This window comes from Pungitius pungitius, chromosome 14 (assembly GCF_949316345.1).
Source record: "Pungitius pungitius chromosome 14, fPunPun2.1, whole genome shotgun sequence".
Taxonomy (NCBI): domain Eukaryota; kingdom Metazoa; phylum Chordata; class Actinopteri; order Perciformes; family Gasterosteidae; genus Pungitius; species Pungitius pungitius.
This window is the reverse complement of record NC_084913.1, coordinates 1,416,787-1,441,333: the sequence shown is the minus strand read 5'-3', so window position 1 is coordinate 1,441,333 and position 24,547 is coordinate 1,416,787. Positions and strand designations below refer to the sequence as shown.

The 24,547-nt window shown below is 44.0% G+C and overlaps 1 protein-coding gene and 1 long non-coding RNA gene across 2 annotated transcripts; both read right to left on the bottom strand.

Moving 5' to 3' along the window:
- Positions 1 to 304: 304 nt before the first annotated feature.
- LOC134104128 (NLR family CARD domain-containing protein 3-like) lies at positions 305 to 13,024 on the bottom strand. The gene is made up of 11 exons (XM_062557452.1): positions 12,861 to 13,024; positions 10,271 to 10,396; positions 10,075 to 10,182; positions 9,567 to 9,716; positions 9,308 to 9,383; positions 8,943 to 9,153; positions 6,512 to 8,276; positions 4,426 to 4,599; positions 3,892 to 4,065; positions 1,395 to 1,441; positions 305 to 1,275 (listed from the first exon to the last, which is right to left on the bottom strand). Exons 2-11 carry the CDS (start codon positions 10,357 to 10,359, stop codon positions 665 to 667), a joined length of 3,405 nt encoding a protein of 1,134 aa, XP_062413436.1. The 5' UTR covers positions 10,360 to 10,396; positions 12,861 to 13,024; the 3' UTR covers positions 305 to 664.
- Positions 13,025 to 21,146: 8,122 nt separating this feature from the next.
- Positions 21,147 to 23,125, bottom strand: LOC134104135 (uncharacterized). The gene is made up of 3 exons (XR_009941603.1): positions 23,048 to 23,125; positions 22,883 to 22,974; positions 21,147 to 21,690 (listed from the first exon to the last, which is right to left on the bottom strand). It is a non-coding gene; the product is annotated as an uncharacterized LOC134104135 (long non-coding RNA).
- Positions 23,126 to 24,547: the final 1,422 nt, after the last annotated feature.

The following is a 24,547-nucleotide window of genomic DNA, read 5'->3' as shown; positions in this document are numbered from 1 at the left end:
GATTCACCACAAACCAACTATTGATTAATAGAAATAAAAAGGCTCTTCTGCGTTATGGACATTTACTCGTTTCTCAGATTCTTGTTGAAGAAAGAAAAGTTTATGACACGACGAGCAGAACGCTGCTCATCAATAAAGTTTCACATTAAACACCTTTACTAACAATTATACAACACAAAGTACTACATGGAGGGACTAAACGTTGTACTTCTATGTAACTTTAATAAAAACACAAGTAACTAATATCTGTCATTAAAGCTTTTTTTCAGAGGTTTGCTGAAGCTTTAAAAAGGAACAAAGCAGATAATGTGAAATGATCTTTAATGTGACACATTGAAATATTTGAAGTTAAAATTTGAGTACAATTTATCAAACAGATACATTAGTCGTATAAAATGTCTTCTTGAACATTGTGACACATAAAGATTAAGATTAAACTGTAATTAGGAGCCAACATCTAAATGATGATTATTGATTCATCCACAGAGGCATCGAGCACAGAGACATTAAAACACACCTCGCTGAGCTCTTTCACACGTTCATCTGCAACAGCACAAGTCCCAGAGAGCTGTGGACCCCCAGAGTCCAGACCAGCTCAGGTACCCCTCACCTGCTCCACCTGCACCTACACCCACATGGACCTCCATCAGCTGTACACACTGAACTATGTGGTGAGCAGAGAGGAAGGTTCTCCACCAGGAGGAGACTCTCCGTCCTGAAGAGGACACAAAGACACTGAGGAACCAGAACCTGAACTGAACCAGAGCCCAAACCCAGGATAAAGAGGTTCAGTGAATGTGGTGCTGAAGGTGTGGAGGTGGATCAGTGAGTCAGAGGAGACTCTGTAGAAGGACAGAGAGCCAGCAGGACAGTCCACATACACTGCTACTCTATGAGAGGAGGAGGAGGAGGAGGAGGAGGAGGAGGAGGAGATGATGTGTGTTTCTGTATTATTGTGACAGACATAGTAACCTTTATCAGAGCACCACAGACTCCAGGACTGATCATTGTATCCAAACCCACAGTCATCACTGCCTCCTTTCCTCTTGATTCCTCTGTAACTCACTGATACACAAACTCCTCTTCTCCACTTGACCTCCCAGTAACAGCGACCAGTCAGACCAGTTCTACACAGCAGCTGATGATAGTAGTCAAATCTGTCTGGATGATCAGGATGTGACTGAACCTCCTTCACACGTGTCACCTTCCTGTTGTTGTCAGACAGTTTGAGTTCTCTGTTTATTGTGTTTGTGTCGATTGTGAGTTCACAGGAATCTGATGAGAGAACAAGACACAATACAGCTGCAGTTATTAATCATGTGTTCATCTAGTGACATCACAGAGGTGAATGAGTGATGTCACAGTGTGATGAATCCAACTCAAAGCTCACTTACACTTCCTCAGACCTGGTGTCATCCATCGGACTCCAGCAGGCTCCACCCTGAAAGGAGGAGGGGGGTCAGAGCAGCATGGAGACATGGACATGACATCACTCTCATACACACAGCTTGGTCCTTCATGTCCACATGGACCACCTCTTCTTCTTCTGATTGGCCCATGACCACAGCTCATCATGTTCACTCATTCATCATCTGTTGTGATTAGTGCATGTTAACGTGTTATAAACCTACTACAGGCCTAAAGTACTACCAGCATGAAGTACTAAGAGCAAGAAGTACTGTGAGCATGAAGTACTACCAGCATGAAGTACTACGAGGATAAAGTACTACGAGCATGAAGTACATCAGATACAAACAACCAGAGCAGCAGACTTCAGCACCTTGATGCTGAAGAACTGTGGACAAACCAACGAAGAAGAATGAAGCGTCCTTAGAAGCCTCCAAACACACATCAACACGCACGGCGTGAGGAGGACACACAAGTTGTGTGAAACAGTGAAACAACAGTGACGAGCTGCAGACTCTCAGTCTGAAGAACAACATCTGCTCCTGTGGAAGGAGGTTCTCTCCTGCTGCTCATGTTGTTCACAAGAAGAAGAGAAGTTCTTCATCATGTGGAACTTCAATGACCTCGTGTGTCTCAGCAGCTGGATCAGTGCAGAGTGACAAAGTGAATTTATTCATTGTGTAACTGCTCAAGCTGCATCAATGGAAGTGATTTTCAAGTAAATCCACATTCTTTACAGACCGAAAGTCATTTCTTTGAGCTGGACCACTTTCCCTCACTAACAGGGAGCCTGACTCCTGAACACCAGCTGCTTCATGCATCATGTGATCAATGATCACTGACTGATGTTTCTTCTGCTTCAACTTCAGGAGGAATTTATATCAACTTGTAGTCGCTCAGATTGCCTCTTGTGTTGTTCTGATGACATTAATTATGAATAAAAACACACCATTTCTGATGTATTATTGACCTTTGACCTTCTTCACTGTGGTTTCACAGGTGGTTCAGTTTCTATCACCTGTAGTCTGCAGGTGAAGATGTTACAGCTCAGGTGGGTCTGCAGCCACAGAGCACTGCCTGAGTCCCCCTAGAACTTTGGTCCAGTCCTAAACAAACCTCTTTGGGCTCTGACCCCCCAGGGGGCTGTTGCACCAAACCCGGATGAGGGATTAAGTCGGATATCCAGGTTATTCTGGAGGAATTTAGCTTGACTTGGTTGAATTAAACCGGGCCAAGTAACCATGGCGATTTATTCTTTGAAGCTAACCTGCTCCAGACCAGGCTAAGAGCCAGGCTAAGATGAATCCTGCAGCTCATGGGTTAAATCAGCTGATCTGGGTTTAACAGTTATTCCGTTGTGTTCTGATGTATTTTTATTAACATTTTAGAAGTGTGTGTTTGTCACTGAAGTCCTTAGCTCACATCTTCATGACCTTCATGGCCTCAGAAGAATGTGTCACATCAAAGAGGATTTTCACATGTGGTAGAAAACAACAGGACGAGGAAATAGGAGCCATAGGAAAGGCCAAAAGGAAACGGTTTAGCCACTACACATATAGTGCTTTACATGTTGCTACTCAAAGACACTTCACAGTAAAACCAGCACATTTACCACATGAACACAGATACAGCAATAAAACCAACACATAAAACAGTCAAATTAAAAGCAACTAAAACAGAGTGTACAACTTTCCTAGTAAGGAGATATTTTTAAATCCTTCCACATTCAGTCGATTGTCTGCCAGACTTTTTCTCTGTTTAATTACAGCTGCCGTGTTCCTTGTTTTGCGTCTTATATGCTTCACCTCCTCATATATTTGATCAGTTGCTGATCAGCAGGTGAGAAATATGCTGCGCGGCGTCTTCTCCATTTCAGCATCAGTGAATGTGTGATGGACACCGTGGTCTACTTAAGAAAGCTGTGGACCTGCACTGATCCCAGATATGTGACCTGGATCCACTGAGCTCCTCCTTCTCAGCGCGACTCAGCAAACGTGCAACAGATTAAGATCAAACTAAGTCAAGCTGAGCTTAATCTCTTTCTTTATTGAACATATTGTTTCTTTAACTGTGTCATTTAGTAATAACGTGTGACTAAAGGACAACACACACTGGAGGCAGATGATCAGCTTCTAAACATCCAGGTGACGACGTTGACTCATATCAACCCACCATGATGCCGTCAACGTGTCAGGAGACACCTCTGTCCTCTCTGATAACAACAAGACAAGGCTCCAGAGACACAAGCCTTTCATCACCTTCCTCCCTGTTTAGGGAACAGTCATCCTGACTACTCTTCCTCACTACTTCTGTCTGTGTTGATGGTCTGATGTGGGAAACAGTTTGATGAGTCTCTGGTAGTTTGAGGTCAGCTTGGTGTCTCAGGGTCACATGACCAGACTGACAGTGGGACAGAGAAAAGGTCTCCAGCTCTACCTCCTCTACCAGACTGATGGTCTGTGGCTGCAGCAGGTGTCTTCATACCTGAGAGTCTCCAGTCTCCAGTGAGGATCCTCCAGTCCATCAGACAGCAGCTTCACTCCTGAGTCTCCTGGATGGTTGTAGCTCAGGTCCAGCTCTCTCAGGTGGGAGGGGTTGGATCTCAGAGCTGAGACCAGAGAAGCACAGCCTTCCTCTGTGATCAGACAGCCTGACAGGCTGCAGACACACAACACAACACACATGTCACATGACCTGAGGGAGCTGTGAGGGCTGGAAGGTCACTGCAGGACTGAGATACTGTCGGCTAGTGAGGGATCATGTGACCATTATTACTTACTGGTTTCCAGACAGAACAAAACACACAAAAAGCCCATTAAACTGTACATCAACCATCTTATAACTGATAAATATATTTCAAAGATTTCTATTTCTAACATTTTAGTGAAAACAAAGTCCAAGAAATGTTTATGGAAATATTTGGAAAATAAATATTTCATTTAAATCATACAAGAATCATATGAAGTAAGAAATGTACCATTGATGTAAATAAAGACCAAGTGGACATTGAATCCTGACCTGAGAGTCTCCAGGTCACAGTGTGGACTCTTCAGTCCATCACACAGCAGCTTCACTCCTGAATCCTGCAGGTCGTTGTTACTCAGATCCAGTTCTCTCAGACTAGAGGACTGGGAGCTGAGGACTGAGGACAGAACTTCACAGCTTCTCTCTGAGAGGTTACAGCCACTGAGTCTGAAGAGACAACAATCAACAAGGAAAATAACATTTGTGTTAAAATGAAATTCTCTTTAGTGATGAGTTTGAACTAAAAGGAAATCATGATGATCAAAGAACATTTGTTCAGTGAATGTTTTTACAACTGTTCTTTTTCTACTTTAAAACAAGAGGAAAACATCAGTTAATTTGCTCTACTGTTAACAGGAAGTACTGTAGTATCAGTATCAGGAAGGAAGATTTAATGTTGTTAAATAGAGATGAAAATACAAAGTTAAGCGTCTCTATCCTGTAGACAAAGTGGGTAAAAAAGAGAAATTAATCTTCATCTTCTGATTTCATGTTTTTCATGTTCTGAATCAGAAATAAACAACCATCAAACTGTCAGTGATCGTCACAGTAGAGACACACATTAAAGTCTTCATTCTCTTTCCCACTTGTGATTTTCTCCTTTTCGTTCATTCATTCTATAAAACTCTGATCACAAAGCCTAAATAAGTAGATATAGGTAGATATTTAGGTCCTGATGAATGAATCTAACTGAAGTAAATCCACTACATGAACTGTTTTTAGGTTTCATGACCATTTTGTTCCTCTTGTGTCCTCCGGTTTTCCTCCACCTGCTCTGTGCCTCCACATCCTTCACCTGCACTGAGCAGCTCTTTCAAAAGCCTCCACCTGTCACATGTTCTTGTGCGTTGTTTGTTGCTTAGTAACAAAGGTACGGTGATGAGACGGTTTAACACTGTCTTCTCATGATGTGGATGTGAACTGGTTGAAGTGCACGTGTCTCCAAACTCTGGCTTCTGTCACCAGAAAACGGAGCAGTCAGGTCCACATGAACATCTCTGCTGGCCAACCAGCCCCGAGCTGTTAAACAGGTCTTCATCTCCACCACATCGGTCTCTTAGTTCCTCGTCTTTAGCCTGCTAACAGTTAGCTAAACGGAGACAGCTGAGCTAAACCAAGGAAGCTCACTCACACTCACTGAGGTGTTAAATAGTCGTCGTGGTTCGTATCGGTGAAAAGAACCACTGCTGCCCCACAGTGAGCGAGCGGTCTGGGTCCGTGGATGATGTCATTATGACACGTTAATAACCGCCGTACGGGGGCCGTACTTTGTCCACGTCTGTTAGGTTCATGCAAATTTAGGGGGGAAAAGTATTGACTTCTTCAACCAACAACATTTCCGTCTCATAATTAAAGTTAGAATAGATTTAGTCATAGTTTAGTTTTAAGATCTTTTTTCGTCTTGTCTTAGTCATGGAAAAAGGTTGTTAACGAACCTTTTTTGTCAAACAAAAGAAGGGATCAAACTAAGAATAGCGTGAGATTGGGAACTTGCGATATAAAGTTAATTAAATCTGAAATCGTCTTGAAGAACTAATTCATAGATTGAGGAAGATGCTTTTTACTCTGCATGGAGCTGATCCGTTAGAGACACATTTAAATCATTGAAGACAAACTTAATCTGACCTGAGAGTCTCCAGGTCACAGTGTGGACTCTTCAGTCCATCACACAGCAGCTTCACTCCTGAATCCTGCAGGTGGTTGTTACTCAGATCCAGTTCTCTCAGACTAGAGGACTGGGAGCTGAGGACTGAGGACAGAACTTCACAGCTTCTCTCTGAGAGGTTACAGCCACTGAGTCTGAAGAGACAACAACCAACAAGAAAAATAACATTTGTGTTAAAATTAAACTCTCTTTAGTGATGAGTTTGAACTAAATGAAATCATGATGATCAAAGAACATTTGTTCAGTGAATGTTCTATCCTCCATCTGACTCGTTTTAAAGAAAGATAAAGAGAGAATGAAGTGAGAAATTAATCTTTATCTTCTGATTTCATGTTTTTTAATGTTCTGAATCAGAAATAAACAACCATGATGTTGACATGAAGTCATGATGAATGAATCTAACTCTTTACTTACAGAACTTTGTTGGAGGCTTTGACCACTGGCAGCAGCCTCAGAAGAGCCTCCTCTGAAGCTGAGTATTTCTTCAGGTCAAACACCTCCAGATCTTCTTGTGATGACAGTAAGATGAAGACCAGAGCTGACCACTGAGCAGGAGACAGTTCATATGAGGAGAGACGTCCTGAACTAAGGAACCGTTGGATCTTCTTCACTAGAGAACCATCATTCAGTTCATTCAGACAGTGGAACAGATTGATGCTTTTCTCTGGAGACACATTCTCACTGATCTTCTCCTTGATGTACTGGACTGTCTCCTGATTGGTCTGTGAGGTACTTCCTGTCTGTGTCAGCAGACCTCGTAGGAGACTCTGATTGGTCTCCAGGGAAAGACCCAGGAGGAAGCGGAGGAACAAGTCCAGGTGTCCATTAGGACTCTGTAAGGCCTGGTCCACAGCACTCTGGTAGAGACGCATTGGTCCAGGTTCTCCTGACAGCAGATTGACACCAGAGCTGAAGAAGGTCAGATGGACATGAAGAGCAGCCAGAAACTCCTGAACACTCAGATGGACGAAGCAGAACACCTTGTCCTGGTACAGTCCTCTCTCCTCTCTGAAGATCTGAGTGAACACTCCTGAGCACACTGAGGCTGCTCTGATATCGATGCCACACTCTGTCAGGTCGGATTCATAGAAGATCAGGTGACCTTTCTGCAGCTGATCAAAGGCCAGTTTTCCCAGAGCCTCGATCATCTTCCTGCTCTCTGGACTCCAGTGTGGATCCGTCTCAGCTCCTCCATCGTACTTGACCTTCTTCACTTTGGACTGAACCACCAGGAAGTGGATGTACATCTCAGTCAGGGTCTTGGGCAGCTCTCCTTCCTCTCTGGTCTTCAACACGTCCTCCAGAACTCCAGCAGTGATCCAGCAGAAGACTGGGATGTGGCACATGATGTGGAGGCTTTGTGAGGTCTTGATGTGAGAGATGATCCTGCTGGCCTGCTCCTCATCTCTGAACCTCTTCCTGAAGTACTCCTCCTTCTGGGGGTCAGTGAACCCTCTGACCTCTGTCACCATGCCAACATACTCAGGAGGGATCTGATTGGCTGCTGCAGGTCGTGTGGTTATCCAGAGGCGAGCAGAGGGAAGCAGCTTCCCCCTGATGAGGTTTGTGAGGAGCACATCCACTGAGGAGGTCTCTGTGACATCAGTCAGGATCTCATTGTTGTGGAAGTCCAGAGGAAGTCGACACTCATCCAGACCGTCAAAGATGAACACAACCTGGAACTCTTCAAACCTGCAGATTCCTGCTGCTCTGGTTTCACTGAAGAAGTGATGAACAAGTCCCACCAAGCTGAACTTCTTCTCTCTCAGCACATTCAGCTCTCTGAAGGTGAATGGAAATGTGAACTGTATGTCCTGGTGGTCTTTGTCTTCAGCCCAGTCCAGAGTGAACTTCTGTGTTAAGACTGTTTTCCCAATGCCAGCCACTCCCTTAGTCATCACTGTTCTGATTGGTTCTTCTCCTCCAGCTGAGGCTTTGAGGAGGTCTCCTTGTCTAATGGTTGTTTCTGGTCTGGCTGGTCTCCTGGATGCTGCTTCAATCTGTCTGACCTCATGTTCTTCATTGACCTCTGCAGTCCCTCCCTCTGTGATGTAGAGCTCTGTGTAGATCTCATTCAGAAGGGTTGGGTTTCCTGCTTTAGCGATGCCCTCAAACACAGACTGGAACTTCTTCTTCAGGTTGGATTTGAGTTCACGCTGACAAACTGCAGCAGGAAGTCCTGAATGAAGACAACAGAGAAGATCAATGAGTCACAGAATAGATTTCAACATGTCCTTTCCTCAGAGAATGACTCCATGAATATATTCTGTCCATCTCTTGAGACATTAGTGAAGGTCTCATTCATCGTGTTGAGGGAAAATGTGTCTTATTATCCAACATATATTCATGTTATAATCAGTTTTAGAGAAATTGGATAAGTAGGGATACAACTAGATTAATATATAGTGTATGTAGACACTAGGAGGAGAACAGGAGGGTCAGCTGACCAGACTGAGCCAGTTAGTCCAGCATCAACAAGCAGATAGAAGGTCTAGTGAAGGACAAGAGGAAGAATAGTAGGACGACAACAGGAGGAGAGTTACGTAGTTAGATTGAGGAGGAGAGCTTCACTCAATCAATGGTCAAAAGATGTATGAACTATGTGTTGTATCATCACCTCGTTGGTGTCTTTCTGGAAAGAGCTCAGTTTATTTGTAGCTCCAATAAATCTCTGACTTGAAGAATTCAGGTCTCCAGTGGGTTCTATGTGTGTTACTGAAGGTTCTTGGTCTGTGAGTGTGTGTGGGTCCTCATCACCAGTCAGATAGATCAAGTCAGTAAGTTAGAGAATACTAAGAAAAAATGAATCCACAACATCAGCAAGTCTTTAGAGAAACCCTCTTACTGCTCTGCAGACGCTCAGCCAGATCCTCCTGCTTCATTCTCCTCAGGAAGTGCACTGAGATCTTCTCAAATGCCTCTCTGCTCCTCCTCTGCTCTTCATCCAGCACGTCTTCATCCTCCTTCTCTAAGCATTCTGGGTAATCTGAACATACAACCTTCTGGATCTTCTTCAGCTCGTTCTTCACAAAGGTGAGGATGTTCTCCTCCAGCAGCTGGAACAGAACATTCTATGAATGACACCAACTAGAACCATGGAAGCCACCATCAGGTCCATGTTGGACAGATGGACAATCCACTGGTCTACAAAGTGCAGCATGGAGATGATGGTGAACTGAGAGATGTTTAAGTAGTTGTTCATGTACACACCATGAAGATGGAGTCCAGGTGGGTTTGATGCTGCTGGGCAGACTCTGTGGGAACCTCTGAGCTCTCCTGGTCCTCTCTGTGGAGGAACATGAACCATCAGCTCACATGGTGTTTGGACCATCAACACCAAGACAACATTAGGTAAAGATATTAGCTTCTGTGATGATTGATCACCATGGAAACCAGATGCTGAAGACTGATGACGGACAGTTTATTAGTTGAGTGACAGCCATCAGTTTCATCTGTTTTTAGTTCTTACTGTGGGTCATAAGAACGGCCTCCATCTTTGAAGACTAGAGGATGACCCATAGAATGATCATCTTTGAAGTTAATCAGATGATCAATACACTGATCACTCTTCATGGACACACATCTGGGTTCAGGAGACTTTCTTCTCTGCTGATGTGAACTGATAGAAACACTGAGATTACATCATCACATCATCATCGAATCATGAAGCATCATCTCACATGGTGTCCGTCCTCACAGAGACCAAAACAAGGTAAAGGTCCATGACGTGAGGTCTGGATGTGGACCACAGGACTGTAGTGGTCTAGGTCTACTGGTCCTGCTGGTCCCACTGAGGATCAACAGCTCACTGTGTTCTTCACCAGTCAGTTTGGTTTAGTCCCATCAGGTCTCACCAAGTCCTCCATGGAGCTCTCCCTCCCTCACTGGACTCTGCTGAAGGGCCCTGGAGCAAGAAACCCAGAACCTCCACCAGAGAGTCTGGTAGAAACACCTCACCATCAGCCTGAGACCCTCACCTTGCATCAGCAGAGGGACGGACATCTTTGAAGAATAGAGGATGATCCATAGACCGGTTACTCTTCATGGACAGACAGCTGGGTCCAGGTCCTGGTCTCTGATGGGTCCTGGTCACACATGTAGAACCAGAGTCAGTGAGTCAGAGACGTTGGGACATGGAGACGAGTGGAGGACAGTTGGAGATGGTCCTCTCACCTCTGAGCTTTGGTCTGTCTGTCATGTCCCCCCCACAGAGGGGCTTCAGAGGGAGGGACTCTGTCCTCTGGGTCCTCAGCCTGATTCATAGCAGAGTCCACACCTTCACACCTTCATAACAACCTGCTGGGAGATCTCACACATTATTCATCTTCATCAGGACAAACACACAGAGCTCATTCACCTCACATTCACGTCACAGCAGCAGATGCTGTCGGCCTCTGTCACACAATCCCAACCTGCTCCCTCAGGCGACTGTGGCTTGGATCCCAGGTCCTGTTGACCTGTGTCCATGTGTCCTTGAGCAGGACACTTCACCCACATTGCTGCTGTGGCTGTGAGTCCTGTGTGAATGTTGGTCACTGATGGACAGGTGTCTCTGTGTGGTAGCTGCTGTCATTCATCAGTGTGTGAATGATGACATGAAGCCTTAAAGCGCTTTGAAGGGTCAGAAGACCAGAAAAGAGAAACAAGTTCATTCCATCCACCATTTAGCAAACTGACTCACAGACTCACACCTGTCACAGTGTTTGAGTCCTTTATGAATCATTTCCTTAAGTCAGCTTTGGATGACTGAATCGGCCCAAAGGAATTACCCAGAAGTCATTGTGACTTTAAAAATGAGACGACAAGTGAACGCAGGGAGGCGTAAAAAAAGGTAAAGAGGCACAAGTGTGTTCAGGCTGTCATAAAAACATGTTTACATCATTACTTAAAACGACGTCAGCAAAGAGCCTAAAAGACGTTCAAATCAGAGTAAAAAGTACAATAAACCAATTTGACGTTGTCACGGTGACGTAGCGACAAAGTGTCAGATTTACAACATTTACGGAAATTCCGGACTATAAGCTGCTACTTTTTTCCTCTATGACCACTGCATCATAGATATTAAATACTATGTAATCACTAATGATGTCACCTATCTAACTGTAGCTTCCATTGATTACTGCATCATAGATATTAAATACTATGTAATCACTAATGATGTCACCTATCTAACTGTAGCTTCCATTGATTACTGCATCATAGATATTAAATACTATGTAATCACTAATGATGTCACCTAACTGTAGCTTCCATTGATTACTGCATCATAGATATTAAATACTATGTAATCACTAATGATGTCACCTATCTAACTGTAGCTTCCATTGATTACTGCATCATAGATATTAAATACTATGTAATCACTAATGATGTCACCTATCTAACTGTAGCTTCCATTGATTACTGCATCATAGATATTAAATACTATGTAATCACTAATGATGTCACCTATCTAACTGTAGCTTCCATTGATTACTGCATCATAGATATTAAATACTATGTAATCACTAATGATGTCACCTATCTAACTGTAGCTTCCATTGATTACTGCATCATAGATATTAAATACTATGTAATCACTAATGATGTCACCTATCTAACTGTAGCTTCCATTGATTACTGCATCAGATATTAAATACTTTGTTAATCACTAATGATCATGTCATCTATCTAACGGTATGTAGCCTCATTGATCACTACATTATATACATACAATACTATGAGGTTAATCACTATTAATGTAGAGACACAGAAGAGGTTCAGGTACATCACCATTTTAATGAATAGTGATGTTTGTGCATTTAACTGTACGATGACACCACACTGATGATCAGCCTCTTGATGTTTGAGTAACAAGGAGACAAACGGTAGGTGTGTGTGGAATGTGTTACTATCCAGTAAAATATGTACTGTTTAATTGTTGTTACTGTGCCCAACGTCCTCTTTTATGAAACCATACAAAATAAAGCTAATGCAGTGTGATCTAATACAACAGCCCTAATTTAAACGTTCAACTAAGTAACGTTTTTGTTTCTTCCATCTAATATGAATAAATATTAGATTGACACCTGTCATTGTAATCCAGTAAAGTTCAGCAGCACCACAAACTACAGCTGCTCCTCTTCATCTGCTTTAAAAAGATGTTGGACTGTACAACAACTCTGATCTGATCCATTGACATACTTTGCCTAATTATTTTATGACTTATTATATATATATATATATATATTTAATGATCAATATAATATATATATATATAGTTTCTCATTTTAAATAAAAATAAAACAAAAGCTTGATAATAGTAAAATACTTAACATAAAACGTATTAGCGAGACCAACTGACGTGGTGACGTCATCAAGTCAGCTGCTGTTCCGATTGCGGAAACGACCGATCTCCCGAAAGCGCGAGTCCGTCTCCCGAGTCTGTTCTCGCGGGAACGCAGGTCCGTTCTCGCCGTCTTAGTTATTGAGAAAGGGCCATTTAGAGCAGATGTTCTCTACTGACGGTTATACAGTGACGTCACAGCCACTTACGAAGAAATGCGTTTAAGAAAAGATTAAAGGAAAGATAGAACGTGTTTTTCCAATTCCGTTTTAAAACGAACAAACCGCAGAAACCTGGTTTCCGTGTTTCTGTATTTCTGGGTTTGTCGTATAAACGGTTTAAATGAACCTTGAAACGTTTCACGGCCCGTTAACACACAAACACACACATAAACAAACACACACTAAAGCACACATTGTGTATCACGGACATACTCACAGGATCTGAACACTTTGAGATGTTAAAGTGAAGCTCCGGTAACTTTCTGCTTACGCGCTGTTGCGCGTCTTCTTCTTCTTCTTCTTCTTCTTTTAGTGTTTATTGGCGGTTCGGTGCATTACCGCCACCATCTGGACTGGAGGGTGGAGCAGGAGATTATGCAGAACACTAAGAGATGAACTAAAGTACAGGAAAAAAAAAAAAACTAGATCCGTTTAACTAAATTCGTTTCTCTTAAAAACTGATTAATGAATAATTCTGAGTGTTTGTTTGGCCAGAATATCAACGTGTTCATTCCCCTCCACACCAACATGGGCTGGTACCCAGATGAATTGCATGGTTTGACCTCTACTTTCCATCCTATACATTATGAAGGATATTTTATTGATTATATCATTCCTGATATCTGATCTACTGGATTCTATGCTGGAAAGTGCTGAGAAACTGTCAGATGCAATGACGGTGTTGTTAATTCCCCTTATCCAGCCACTGCAGGGCCAATAGAATCGCTAATAGCTCTGTGGTATAAACGGACACATGATCTAATACTCTTTGCCTGATGCAGATCTCACTCTCACACGGGATATAAACTGCTGCTCCTGCACATCCTGTTTTGGGGTCTTTAGATCCGTCCGTAAATATGAACGTAACGTCAGAGAAGTGCTGATCAAAATAATTCTGTACTATGCGCCATGCTGGCTTTTGCTTCGACTTATCCTTCAATTTTTGCTGTATCCTAAAGTCTACCTTTGGAGATGGGAATAACCAGGGAGAGATGGAGGAGATGGAGACTGCAGGGCGATACTGTAGTTGACACAACCCTGCTTTTCCCGCCATTACATGGCCTACCCACCCAAAGCTTGTGTGGTTGGGTTCTCTATGTTCCCAGCAGTTGTTAGGTTCTGAAGGCCGAAGGGGAGACCAGCTTCCCTTTGTTCTCGTCCAGGCAGGATACGGTGAATCAAAAGTCAACTAGCTCGGGTTTTACAAATCAAAAAGTATTTAATAACTAAACAAAGAGTAAGGCCTACAATTACAAAGTGAAAAACAATGTGAATAGTGATATATTTTGCGAAATAGAGATTTCCCCGGCCCAGTCAAAAGTGACTCCTCAGGACGGCTGCAGGATAAATCTAATCTTCTTGTTCCTTGGTTTGCTGATTTGAAGCTCCCGGGGGGGGTGGTCTTCTGGGTGTATTTGAATGTCATTGGCTCCTTCCTGGTCCAGCCTTTTCACATCAAGGTGTGAACTGCCACGTGTGTCTCTGGATCCCCCTCTCTGTCTCATCTCTCCCTGTCCAATTCATTCTATTTAAACACATCTCGGCTTTATGCCTCAAAGAGTGAAAATAACATCATATACATAGTTTGTCTTCATTTTATAACTAGTACACTTCAGTTACCACACAACATATAGGATCACAGTACTTAATGGTTTATCACAGTTTATCTGGTGCAACACATTGCCTCATTTGGCTGTCTTACATTGCTAAATTAATACCTGACAGGAGAGAAAAACTACTACTAAAAACCCTCTCTGGGGAAAAGTAGGAGAAATCCATAAAGAACGGCCTATAGCTTACGTCCCCAGGTTTTAACATTACATCATGACAGGATGTTAATGTGTAGAGTATTTATATGATTTATATGACTTTAAATTGTTATTGTCTATAATACATTCACTTTATTTAACATACAAATGTAATATCTACTATCTAACATCACAACAACTACAATTCTATTCTAAACATTGTTACACGTAACATACTTCCCACCACTAGGTGTGCACTTCTACTTAAATTCCTAACAAATTCCCTCCTTGCTCACAGTTCACTGTGAGCATCTCTCAGGGACAAAAAATTATCAAACATTTATTCGCTACCGCTTTCCTTGTACTCTAATCTCATGTTACGTTTTGGGGGGTGTTTGTGTTGGTTTGTGTCCTGTTTCTCCAGGTACAGGAAATCTGCAGGTAAGATGGCTACCCTTCAACCAAGGTGCAGCCGATTGGATACGACCAACCTGGACTCCTCCCCTTCATTATTGGATGCAGCTGGTGCAGGTCTATAAAGACCTGTCATTGTAGATCGTGAGGACGAACGGAGAGGAGGGTTTTGCAGCTCTGATGGCAGAGCGCTTCTGGTGGATCGCTGGTGTCCTCGCTCATGGTTCTGTGTTTATTTCCGTCGTTTGGGGTTTGTGAGTATCTTGTTCAGAGAGAGAGAGAGAGAGAGAGAGAGAGAGAGAGCGAGAGAGAGGTTTTTTTTGTTAAAAGGTAGTCCCAGAGCGTGGGCTTTTTGGGTTAGTGTGTATGTTACATTTGTTGTGTATACCGTTTGTTATTTGAGTTACACATTTTTTCTTCCTGTGTTGCAAAGGGGGGGAAAAAGGGGTATTGTTAGGGAAGAGACCCATGGGTATACACCACCCGTAGCTGACTGCCTGTCTAGATACACTAGGCAAGACCTGGGCGGACCACTCCCTGTACTTTTGGTTAGCGGGCCTAATCCGTGCCCGAGGTAGAGTAAAGGGGGGGGAGGAAATTAGGTCAGTTAGGGAAGTGTTCACCCTTTTTGTTTGTTTCTTTGCTTTGGTCTCGCCCAGCCCCTTTTCCCCTGAACATTTGTTTGGTTTTTCCTTGTAAGGAGAGAATAAACCTCCTATTTTGTTTGCACCGTTTGCCTATGTGTTCGTAGTAGTCACTCACACCACGACCCCATACCTCTGGTCGCCGCGTTCATCAGGGCTCATGTTTGCGGGGGTTGCGCTCCCTTATACCTAGACTAGGGGAGACGTAACAAGTGGGGGCTCGTCCGGGATTGTCAATCTCCCGACTTCCCTGTGAACACGAGGTCCTGGTGGGTGCTGGTGCGAAGGGGTGGTGTTGTAGTGTGATTTCAGCAACAAGTTGCTAGTTTGGTTTGTGGTGGTGGCGTGTGTACCTACTAGAATGGCTGCTCCAGCACTGGCTGTTTTTCTAGCGGCTCCATCCCTTGACCAGCTGGGAGGGATGCGCAGGTCAGAGTTATTCGCCGTCGCCGATCATTATAAAATCTCCATCCCAAGGCAGGCCCTCAAGGCAGAGATGTTGGAGTTGATAAAAAAAGGGTTGGTTCACCAGGGGGTTTGTGAGGGGATGGGCGAGGGCAGTGAGGCCTCAGGTGAAGAGTCTGGGGATGAAAAGACTGTGGGTGCACTGCTGGGTGATGAACAGGGGTTGGGGGCCGCTGCACCAGTGGTTTTACCTAGGGCCGACCTTTCGCCTCGTTCCTCTGGGGCCAGAAGTGCTGCGGCTAGGCTCGAGTACCGGCTGGCTCGCCTAGAGATGGAACGAGAGGAGAGGGAAAAGGACAGACAATTTGAAATTAGAAAGAAAGAAATAGACGCAGAGAAAGAGGTGCGAATCAGGCAGCTCGAGTTAGAGGCTGGTGTTGGGGTTCAGTTAGCTCCCAACCTCGGTCGGTTTGAGGTGAGCAAGAATATTGCTGTGGTGCCGCTTTTCCGGGAGGCTGAAGTAGATTCATACTTTTCAGCATTTGAGCGTGTGGCTACGGCGCTGCACTGGCCACGGGAGGTTTGGTCCATCCTCCTACAGTGCAAACTGTCTGGCAAAGCCCAGGAGGTTGTGGCGTCTCTCTCTCTAGAAGAGAGTGGGGATTACGAAATAGTTAAAGCAACTGTGTTAAGGGCCTACGAGTTGGTTCCAGAGGCATATAGACAACGTTTTAGGAACCACAAAAAGCCTCAGACCTGCACTTTTGTAGAGTTCGCCAGGGATAAAGAGACACTATTCGATCGCTGGTGTGCGGCTAGCAAGGTCAAGACGTTTGCTGAGATAAGGGAGCTGGTCCTTTTAGAAGATTTTAAAAACCATCTAACTGACAGAATTGTTGTGCATTTAAATGAACAGAAAGTGCCGACATTGTCTCGAGCCGCTGTGTTAGCGGATGAGTATGCTTTGACCCACAAAATAATGTTTACTGCACCGCGACAAGAGGCTCGACCGCCAACAACGCCTACAACAGCATCTCATGCCAGCCGGGTTTCTCTGGGTGAGACCAGATCTGCACAGGAGACACGTGAGTGTTTTTATTGTCATCGTCTACGGAACCCACTCTGATGTGGGGATAAAAGACCTTTACTCTCTATTAAGAACGTTAGTCTTCCTGTGACCATCCGTTCCATGATTTTACATAAGTGAGAGGTCAGGGCAGCAGGTCCGTAGCCATTCGGGTCCGACGGATCGTTTTAGAACTATTACAGCTTGTTTCCACACTGATGGCAGTTGGCCATTTCCCCAAACTCTATTATAAAGTCTTAACACGTTGCCCAGAGCATTTTCTTCCATTTGTTCTAACATTTTATAGCATATACCATCTTTCCCTGGTGTTGTTTGTCTAGTCCTACTAACTGCTCTTCTCAGTTCAAACATCCTAAATGGCAGGTCTATCGGGTCTGGTTCCTCTTTATTCTCTAGTATTTTGGAATTCTCCAAACATGCCTCATCCCTCCAGTGTCTGGCCTCATCAGTTAGGTTGTCAGAGCTGTGCACCTTCCTAAACGTGTGTGAAGAAATTCAGCCTTTTCTTTACTGCTGACCGCCATTTTGTCCCCACCGTTCATCACTGGTAACTTATAGTTCCTTCTGACCCCCCCATTCTCCTGATCATGCCCCACACGTCTGACAGCTGGACCTCTCTTCCAATGCTGCTACAATATTGCCTCCAGAATGTGCGTTTTTGGGGTCTTATTGTTTTCCTTACTATTGCCTGTGCCCTCTTATAATGGATCAACGCCTCCTGGGAATCAAGTGGTTTCCTTTTGCCTTATTTCTGTTTTTTATAGCTTTTCTACAGTCATTATTCCACCGGGGAACATTCTTGGTACGTTTGGTTCCTGCACTTTTAGGGATTGTCTCCTCAGCAGACTGAATGATTTCATGAACTAATTCACCATTAAATATTTATATCCACTTGATAACCTTCTTTAATTCCCCCACATCTTGTTGCACTTGTTTCTTTAACTTTAGTCACTCTGGGGTAGTGGTCGCTACCCATTGTCGTATGTTCTATCCCACTCCATGTGCTTACACCTGCTAAAGTACTGTTTACAAGTGTTAGGTCAAGTGCTGCCTCTGTATTTTGATTACTTTTATATCGTGTTCCTTCCCCGTTATTGAGACAAACCAAACCGTGATCATCTAAAAATTCTTCCACCTGAACACCATTTGCATCTGTGCTCTTGCTTCCCCATAATACAGTATATTATGATGTATTATGTCATGTATTAGGAGTTGAAATCCCCACACCATATTACATTTTGTACGTCTCCCCTTACCTCCTCTAATATACCTTTGCTTATCTCCCCACATGGATTATAAAAGTTAATTATATCTATATCACCTCTTTTACGCCTCCACCCCGGCTCAGAAGAGGAGGTGGAGGCGTAACTTCCCAAGACCACGGCTGTTGGATGCTGGAACCTGTACCCTATGCACCACAATAACAATCAATAATAAACACACGCTGCTACGAAAAAGTACAGAAGGGTGGGTTTATTTTCCACAAAATAATAATGAAAAGAAAGGACAAGTACATACCATATAAATACACACAAAATGGTAGACAGGGGATAGGAGGGCTAATAGGTAGCAAGGCCTGTGGAGTAGGGCGGTGCCAGTGGTCTGTCAAAGCAAAGAAACAAAAAGAAGGACCCTGAGCTTCCCTATTCCTCTAAAGCTACCTACCACAATGTAACCTGTCACACCACTTACTTAAACTGCTACAACACACTGGGTGACAGCCACTGGCTTCTCACCTAGTGGGTCCAACAGGTTTTTCCTACGTGTGTATGTAGACCCCAGGGTGTCTTACCTAGCCCTGCTCCACAGCGCTCTTGGGGTAAGTACATAAAACACAGTTTTAACAAACAACATAAACCAAATAAATCACAAAGTTTCTCTCTCAACCTCTATCCCAACAACCCTCCTCGCAAGCCCTCACAAACAAACATTAGACATAGAGGAGAGCCGCGCTGGATTGGCTGGAGAATCACCTGCCACGCCCACATCGTCAGCAGCAACTCACCACACCTGTGAAGCACCGATTGAAACAGAAGAGGATGGGAGGAGAAAACACAAGCAGCAGCTCTTTCAGTCCACACCTTCACCACAGTGGATTCATGTTCCGTATTAACCTGCATTATCTCATAACTCACCTCATTCTGTGTGAATGTTGCTGCTCCTCCACCTTTGCCAGATTCACGATCTCTTCTAACAACAGAGTACCCTTTTATCCCCAAATCCCATTGTGGTTTTCACCATGTCTCTTAAATACAGATAACATTAGGTTTCTCATTTAAATTATCTATGTGTTTCTTAAACTCCGGTCCATTTGCTGTTAAGCTTCTCGCATCCCATTGTAATATAATAAGCACATTGGGAAGATCCAGCCCATGTTTGAGATGGTTGTGTTTCTTCATCTAGTGTCTCTAACAGTTTCCCACTTTAATCCTTCCACTTCCAGGTACTTTGACTCTCTGTACCTGTGCTGCTCTTTTGCTTTCCTCACATCCACCGCACGCTGAGCTGTGCAACATTTCAGCTTTGCTCCTTAGGTGCATTTGCCGTACTCCTGGTCTCCTCCGCATCTTCCACACCTTTGGTTTCCTCTACACACAGCCGCCACATGTCCAAATCTCTGACACTTGTAACATCTGAGTGGAGGGGGATGTACGGCCTGACCTCATAACACAAGTATCCAATATAGATTGTTTCCAGTAGTTTCCCCTCCCCAAAAGTGATCAAAACTGAAAGGCTGTCACTTTTAACCCCATTTCTGTTCGATTTAATCCGTTTAACTCAGTTATTTTTGCATTACTTACGTTTGTTTTAACATCGTCCTCGGATACATTGACTGGGACTCCTGAGATGACCCCCCTGACTAGTTTTTTGTCACCAGCCATGGAACATTGCACTTTCTTGCTATTTATTGTATTCATCCTAATTGCTCTCCCTTGTTGTCCTCCATCCCTGCACATTATCAGCAAGGATCCATTTCTCTGCACTCTAGCACTCTTTATCTCTCCAATTTCCTTATGTATGGATCTAGTGAGCCGGATTGGATTCCACTCACCAAAAGAAGCCCCTTCTTGCGTCCATTTAACGATGACCTTGTATTCATCCCTCCTCCTCTCTGTTGCTTCTCCTCTATCAGCATATTCACTGTCATCCGATTGGTCACTTTGGATCTTTGGACGTTTCTTTTTCCGCGCAGTTTCCCACTCTCTATCTTTCCCGCCACCTACGTCCATCTCGCCTGACTCGCTTCCTGCTACGTCACTTCCCTCTGCCACCTGCCACCTGCCACCTGCCACCTGCCACCTGCCACCTGCCACCTGCCACCTGCCACCTGCCACCTCCCGGTCCACGCCTCCAGCCAGTAACAGCCCGCCGGCTTGTCCCCAGCTGACAGGCTCTCGCCCACAACACACCCGACATGTGCGTTTAAGTTAAAGCTGTGGCTCCACGGGCGAGACCAACTCGAGCCGGAGGGGGGGGTGAGGTGGTGTCACGGTGTTGATTAATTAACCTAAAAATGGGACAAGTGGGGAGATTTCTAGAAACGAGAGGGCCAGACCTGCCGATAACATTACGTTGGAAGTCAAATAAATGTAAAAATAAGCACAAGGTTATCAAACAAGACTTTACACCCACAACGGAATCCCCTACTTATGTAAAAGCACTTCTTATGTCCCTGATAGCAAGTACTATTATGTTTAATGGCTGAGAGGAAGAAAAAAGTATGATTTAAAATTGTTTCTATTTCTTTATTCTTCTTTCACCATGTTTAGCTTGCATGTCTTTTTTTTTATAAATATAACACTTAGTGAGCTGGCAAGTTTGTAACAGTGAGCAACAATGTAGTATGTTGTAACTTTTATCTCCATATTATCATGTGTAGTTTTTTTATTTTTACCTTATCTTATTCTTTTTTTATCCTAAGAGGATCAACAACTTGAAAGCCCAAATTAAGCATCTGAGCTTTAGTCAGTTACAACAACTGACTTTGTTAAGTCCCACCAGCTTCACATACTATATGAAAAAAAACAAATAATCTGTGACCCTATGCAACAGGGTCCCAACATATTAATAATCTGTGTCTGCGCTCATTGCAACTTTTTGTTATACGAAATTCTGTCATCTGCCAAACTTGAAACAGAGTAGGTTTAATAATTGTTGGATTCCGTTGCGGACGCGTTTGCTTCAATGAGTCAAAGATCCAGTGATTGCATTGCAGTAGTTTATTGAGGTTTATAGATTTTATCCAAAGGAAGCATTTCAACCAGAGATACAAACGCAGAAGAACAAGTAATAAGAAAGTGCAATATTCATCAAATTTCCAGACATTTTATACATCTTTATAACGCGGGTAGATGAAATCCAGCGCTGTGGTTGGTTGAGAGCGAGTCACAGGGTGCATCATTGAGCGATAATGTACAGGTGCTGTTCACATTGACCCATTGTTCCATATCACTGCAAACTCAAAGTTACATTTTGTGGGACCGTTAGTTGACATTTGGCCGACATGCAGCCTCTTTATTGGAGTTCCACTAAATAATACTTTTATAAAGCAATTATTATAAACAGGAAAAAAGATGAACAAAATAAGAGTAGACGACGGGTGCTAAATAAACTCGTCTGAATTAGACGCAGAAGGTTTCCATGGCAACGTTTCCATCCATCTTTAGGTCACTTTGCGGGGGTCGTTCCTCCAGAGCATTTCTTCTGTTCTTTAGAAATTCAGTCGACCCGTTTCATAGGAGCTGCTCCCTGTGTAGTTAGAAAAGTGTCATCGACTACACACTGAGTACACATACTTATTGATACTACATGTGTTTATTGTGACTACACACTGAGTACACATACTTATTGATACTACATGTGTTTATTGTGACTACACACTGAGTACACATACTTATTGATACTACATGTGTTCTTTGTGACTACACACTGAGTACACATACTTATTGATACTACATGTGTTCTTTGTGACTACACACTGAGTACACATACTTATTGAGACTACATGTGTTTATTGTGACTACACACTGAGTACACATACTTATTGATACTACATGTGTTTATTGTGACTACACACTGAGTACACATACTTATTGATACTACATGTATTCTTTGTGACTACACACTGAGTACACATACTTATTGATACTACATGTGTTCTTTGTGACTACACACTGAGTACACACACTTATTGATACTACATGTGTTTATTGTGACTACACACTGAGTACACACACTTATTGATACTACATGTGTTTATTGTGACTACACACTGAGTACACATACTTATTGATACTACATGTGTTCTTTGTGACTACACACTGAGTACACATACTTATTGATACTACATGTGTTTATTGTGACTACACACTGAGTACACATACTTATTGATACTACATGTGTTCTTTGTGACTACACACTGAGTACACATACTTATTGATACTACATGTGTTTATTGTGACTACACACTGAGTACACATACTTATTGATACTACATGTGTTTATTGTGACTACACACTGAGTACACATACTTATTGATACTACATGTGTTTATTGTGACTACACACTGAGTACACATACTTATTGATACTACATGTGTTTATTGTGACTACACACTGAGTACACATACTTATTGATACTGCATGTGTTTATTGTGACTACACACTGAGTACACATACTTGTTGATACTACATGTGTTTATTGTGACTACACACTGAGTACACATACTTATTGATACTACATGTGTTTATTGTGACTACACACTGAGTACACATACTTATTGATACTACATGTGTTTATTGTGACTACACACTGAGTACACACACTTATTGATACTACATGTGTTTATTGTGACTACACACTGAGTACACATACTTATTGATACTACATGTGTTTATTGTGACTACACACTGAGTATGTGGTATGGTGAGTGAGAGCTTACTGCGAGGTCTTTCTGTGGAACAGGATCGAAGTCTCTCCCTCCGGGTCGGGAAGAATCGGGCTGCAGCTTCAGCTTCATCGAACATCATGCTCCTGGTAAAAATATTAGATTATAAAAGAAGAAATCAGGTCAATTAAAGTCAATTATAAAGTAATAAGGACTCACGGATGTTCTTCACAGCCACAAGTTCCATTTGATCCAACCTTGTCAGACATATTCCCTGTAAGACAACGCAGGGTCATCAGGTCACATGAAAAATAACAATCCAGTTACTAAAATCATTGAGGAAGTACCTCATTATTTTGACTTTGTAAGCATCACCAGGATAATTCCAACGTATGTGTGAGTGGTGAGAAGAATAATGAGGTTCCACACATTGTTGATGACTTTCAGGAGCAGCTCCAATCAGTAGAGTGGATTACAAACATTTTAAGTGTGTGTGTGTGTGTGTGTGTGTGTGTGTGTGTGTGTATGTGTGTGTGTGTGTTTGTTCCACGTAACAAAGCCAGACGTTCCTTCTTTCATTGAATATAACAGATTTCTCTATTGAGTAGAGGTCAAAGGTTAACGGAGTTATCTGCCCAAATCTGGAGAGGATGCTTGTTTTCTGTTCTTGTGACGTCCCGGGCGAGCGGAGCACAACTCCTCTTCACAATATGGAGCGATGATGCTCCAGCACCGGGGGAGGGGGGGCGGCCCAAGACCTGCCCAGAGGGTGTATCCCACAACCTGCTGTGGTCCCGATGGTTGGTGGTCCCCATCTCCGTGGAGATCTCCATGACGATGAGCCGAGGGGGGGCGCTGAGGGGTAAAGTGGTCCATTAGCCCGGGAGACCGAGAGCACCCCCAATGGGGAAGGCCCAGGACATCTGGGCCCCTCCCCCCGCACCTGGTCTTTCCTGTGGCTAGCTGTCTTCGCACATGGTCTTCTCTGGACATGGTCCTCCCTGTACCTGGTCCACGCTGCACCTGGTCCACTCTGCACCTGGTCCTCCCTGTACCTGGTCCTCTCTGCACCTGGTCCACTCTGCACCTGGTCCTCCCTGTACCTGGTCCACTCTGCACCTGGTCCACTCTGCACCTGGTCCTCCCTGTACCTGGTCCACTCTGCACCTGGTCCACTCTGCACCTGGTCCTCCCTGTACCTGGTCCACGCTGCACCAGGTCCTTCCTGTACCTGGTCCTCCCTGTACCTGGTCCACTCTGCACCTGGTCCACTCTGCACCTGGTCCTCCCTGCACCTGGTCCACGCTGCACCTGGTCCACTCTGCACCTGGTCCTCCCTGTACCTGGTCCACGCTGCACCTGGTCCACTCTGCACCTGGTCCTCCCTGTACCTGGTCCACGCTGCACCTGGTCCTTCCTGTACCTGGTCCACGCTGCACCTGGTCCTCCCTGTACCTGGTCCACGCTGCACCTGGTCCTTCCTGTACCTGGTCCTCCCTGTACCTGGTCCACTCTGCACCTGGTCCTCCCTGCCCCTGGTCCACGCTGCACCTGGTCCTTCCTGCACCTGGTCCTCCCTGCACCTGGTCCTCCCTGTACCTGGTCCTCTCTGCACCTGGTCCTTCCTGTACCTGGTCCTCTCTGCACCTGGTTCTCTCTGGATATGGTCCTCCCCCCGGACCTGGACATTATCATTTGAGCCTCTTGCCCCCCCCCCAC

What these genes read in the sequence shown, in the direction of transcription:
- LOC134104128 (XM_062557452.1), bottom strand. Translation starts at nt 10,359, where the DNA reads ATGAATCAGGCTGAGGACCCAGAGGACAGAGTCCCTCCCTCTGAAGCC. An exon ending in AAAGCCTCCAACAAAGTTCT is followed by an intron (nt 4,600 to 6,511) that starts GTAAGTAAAGAG and finishes TTGTCTCTTCAG; the next exon opens with ACTCAGTGGCTGTAACCTCT. An exon ending in TGGAGACTGGAGACTCTCAG is followed by an intron (nt 1,442 to 3,891) that starts GTATGAAGACAC and finishes TCCTCCTTTCAG; the next exon opens with GGTGGAGCCTGCTGGAGTCC.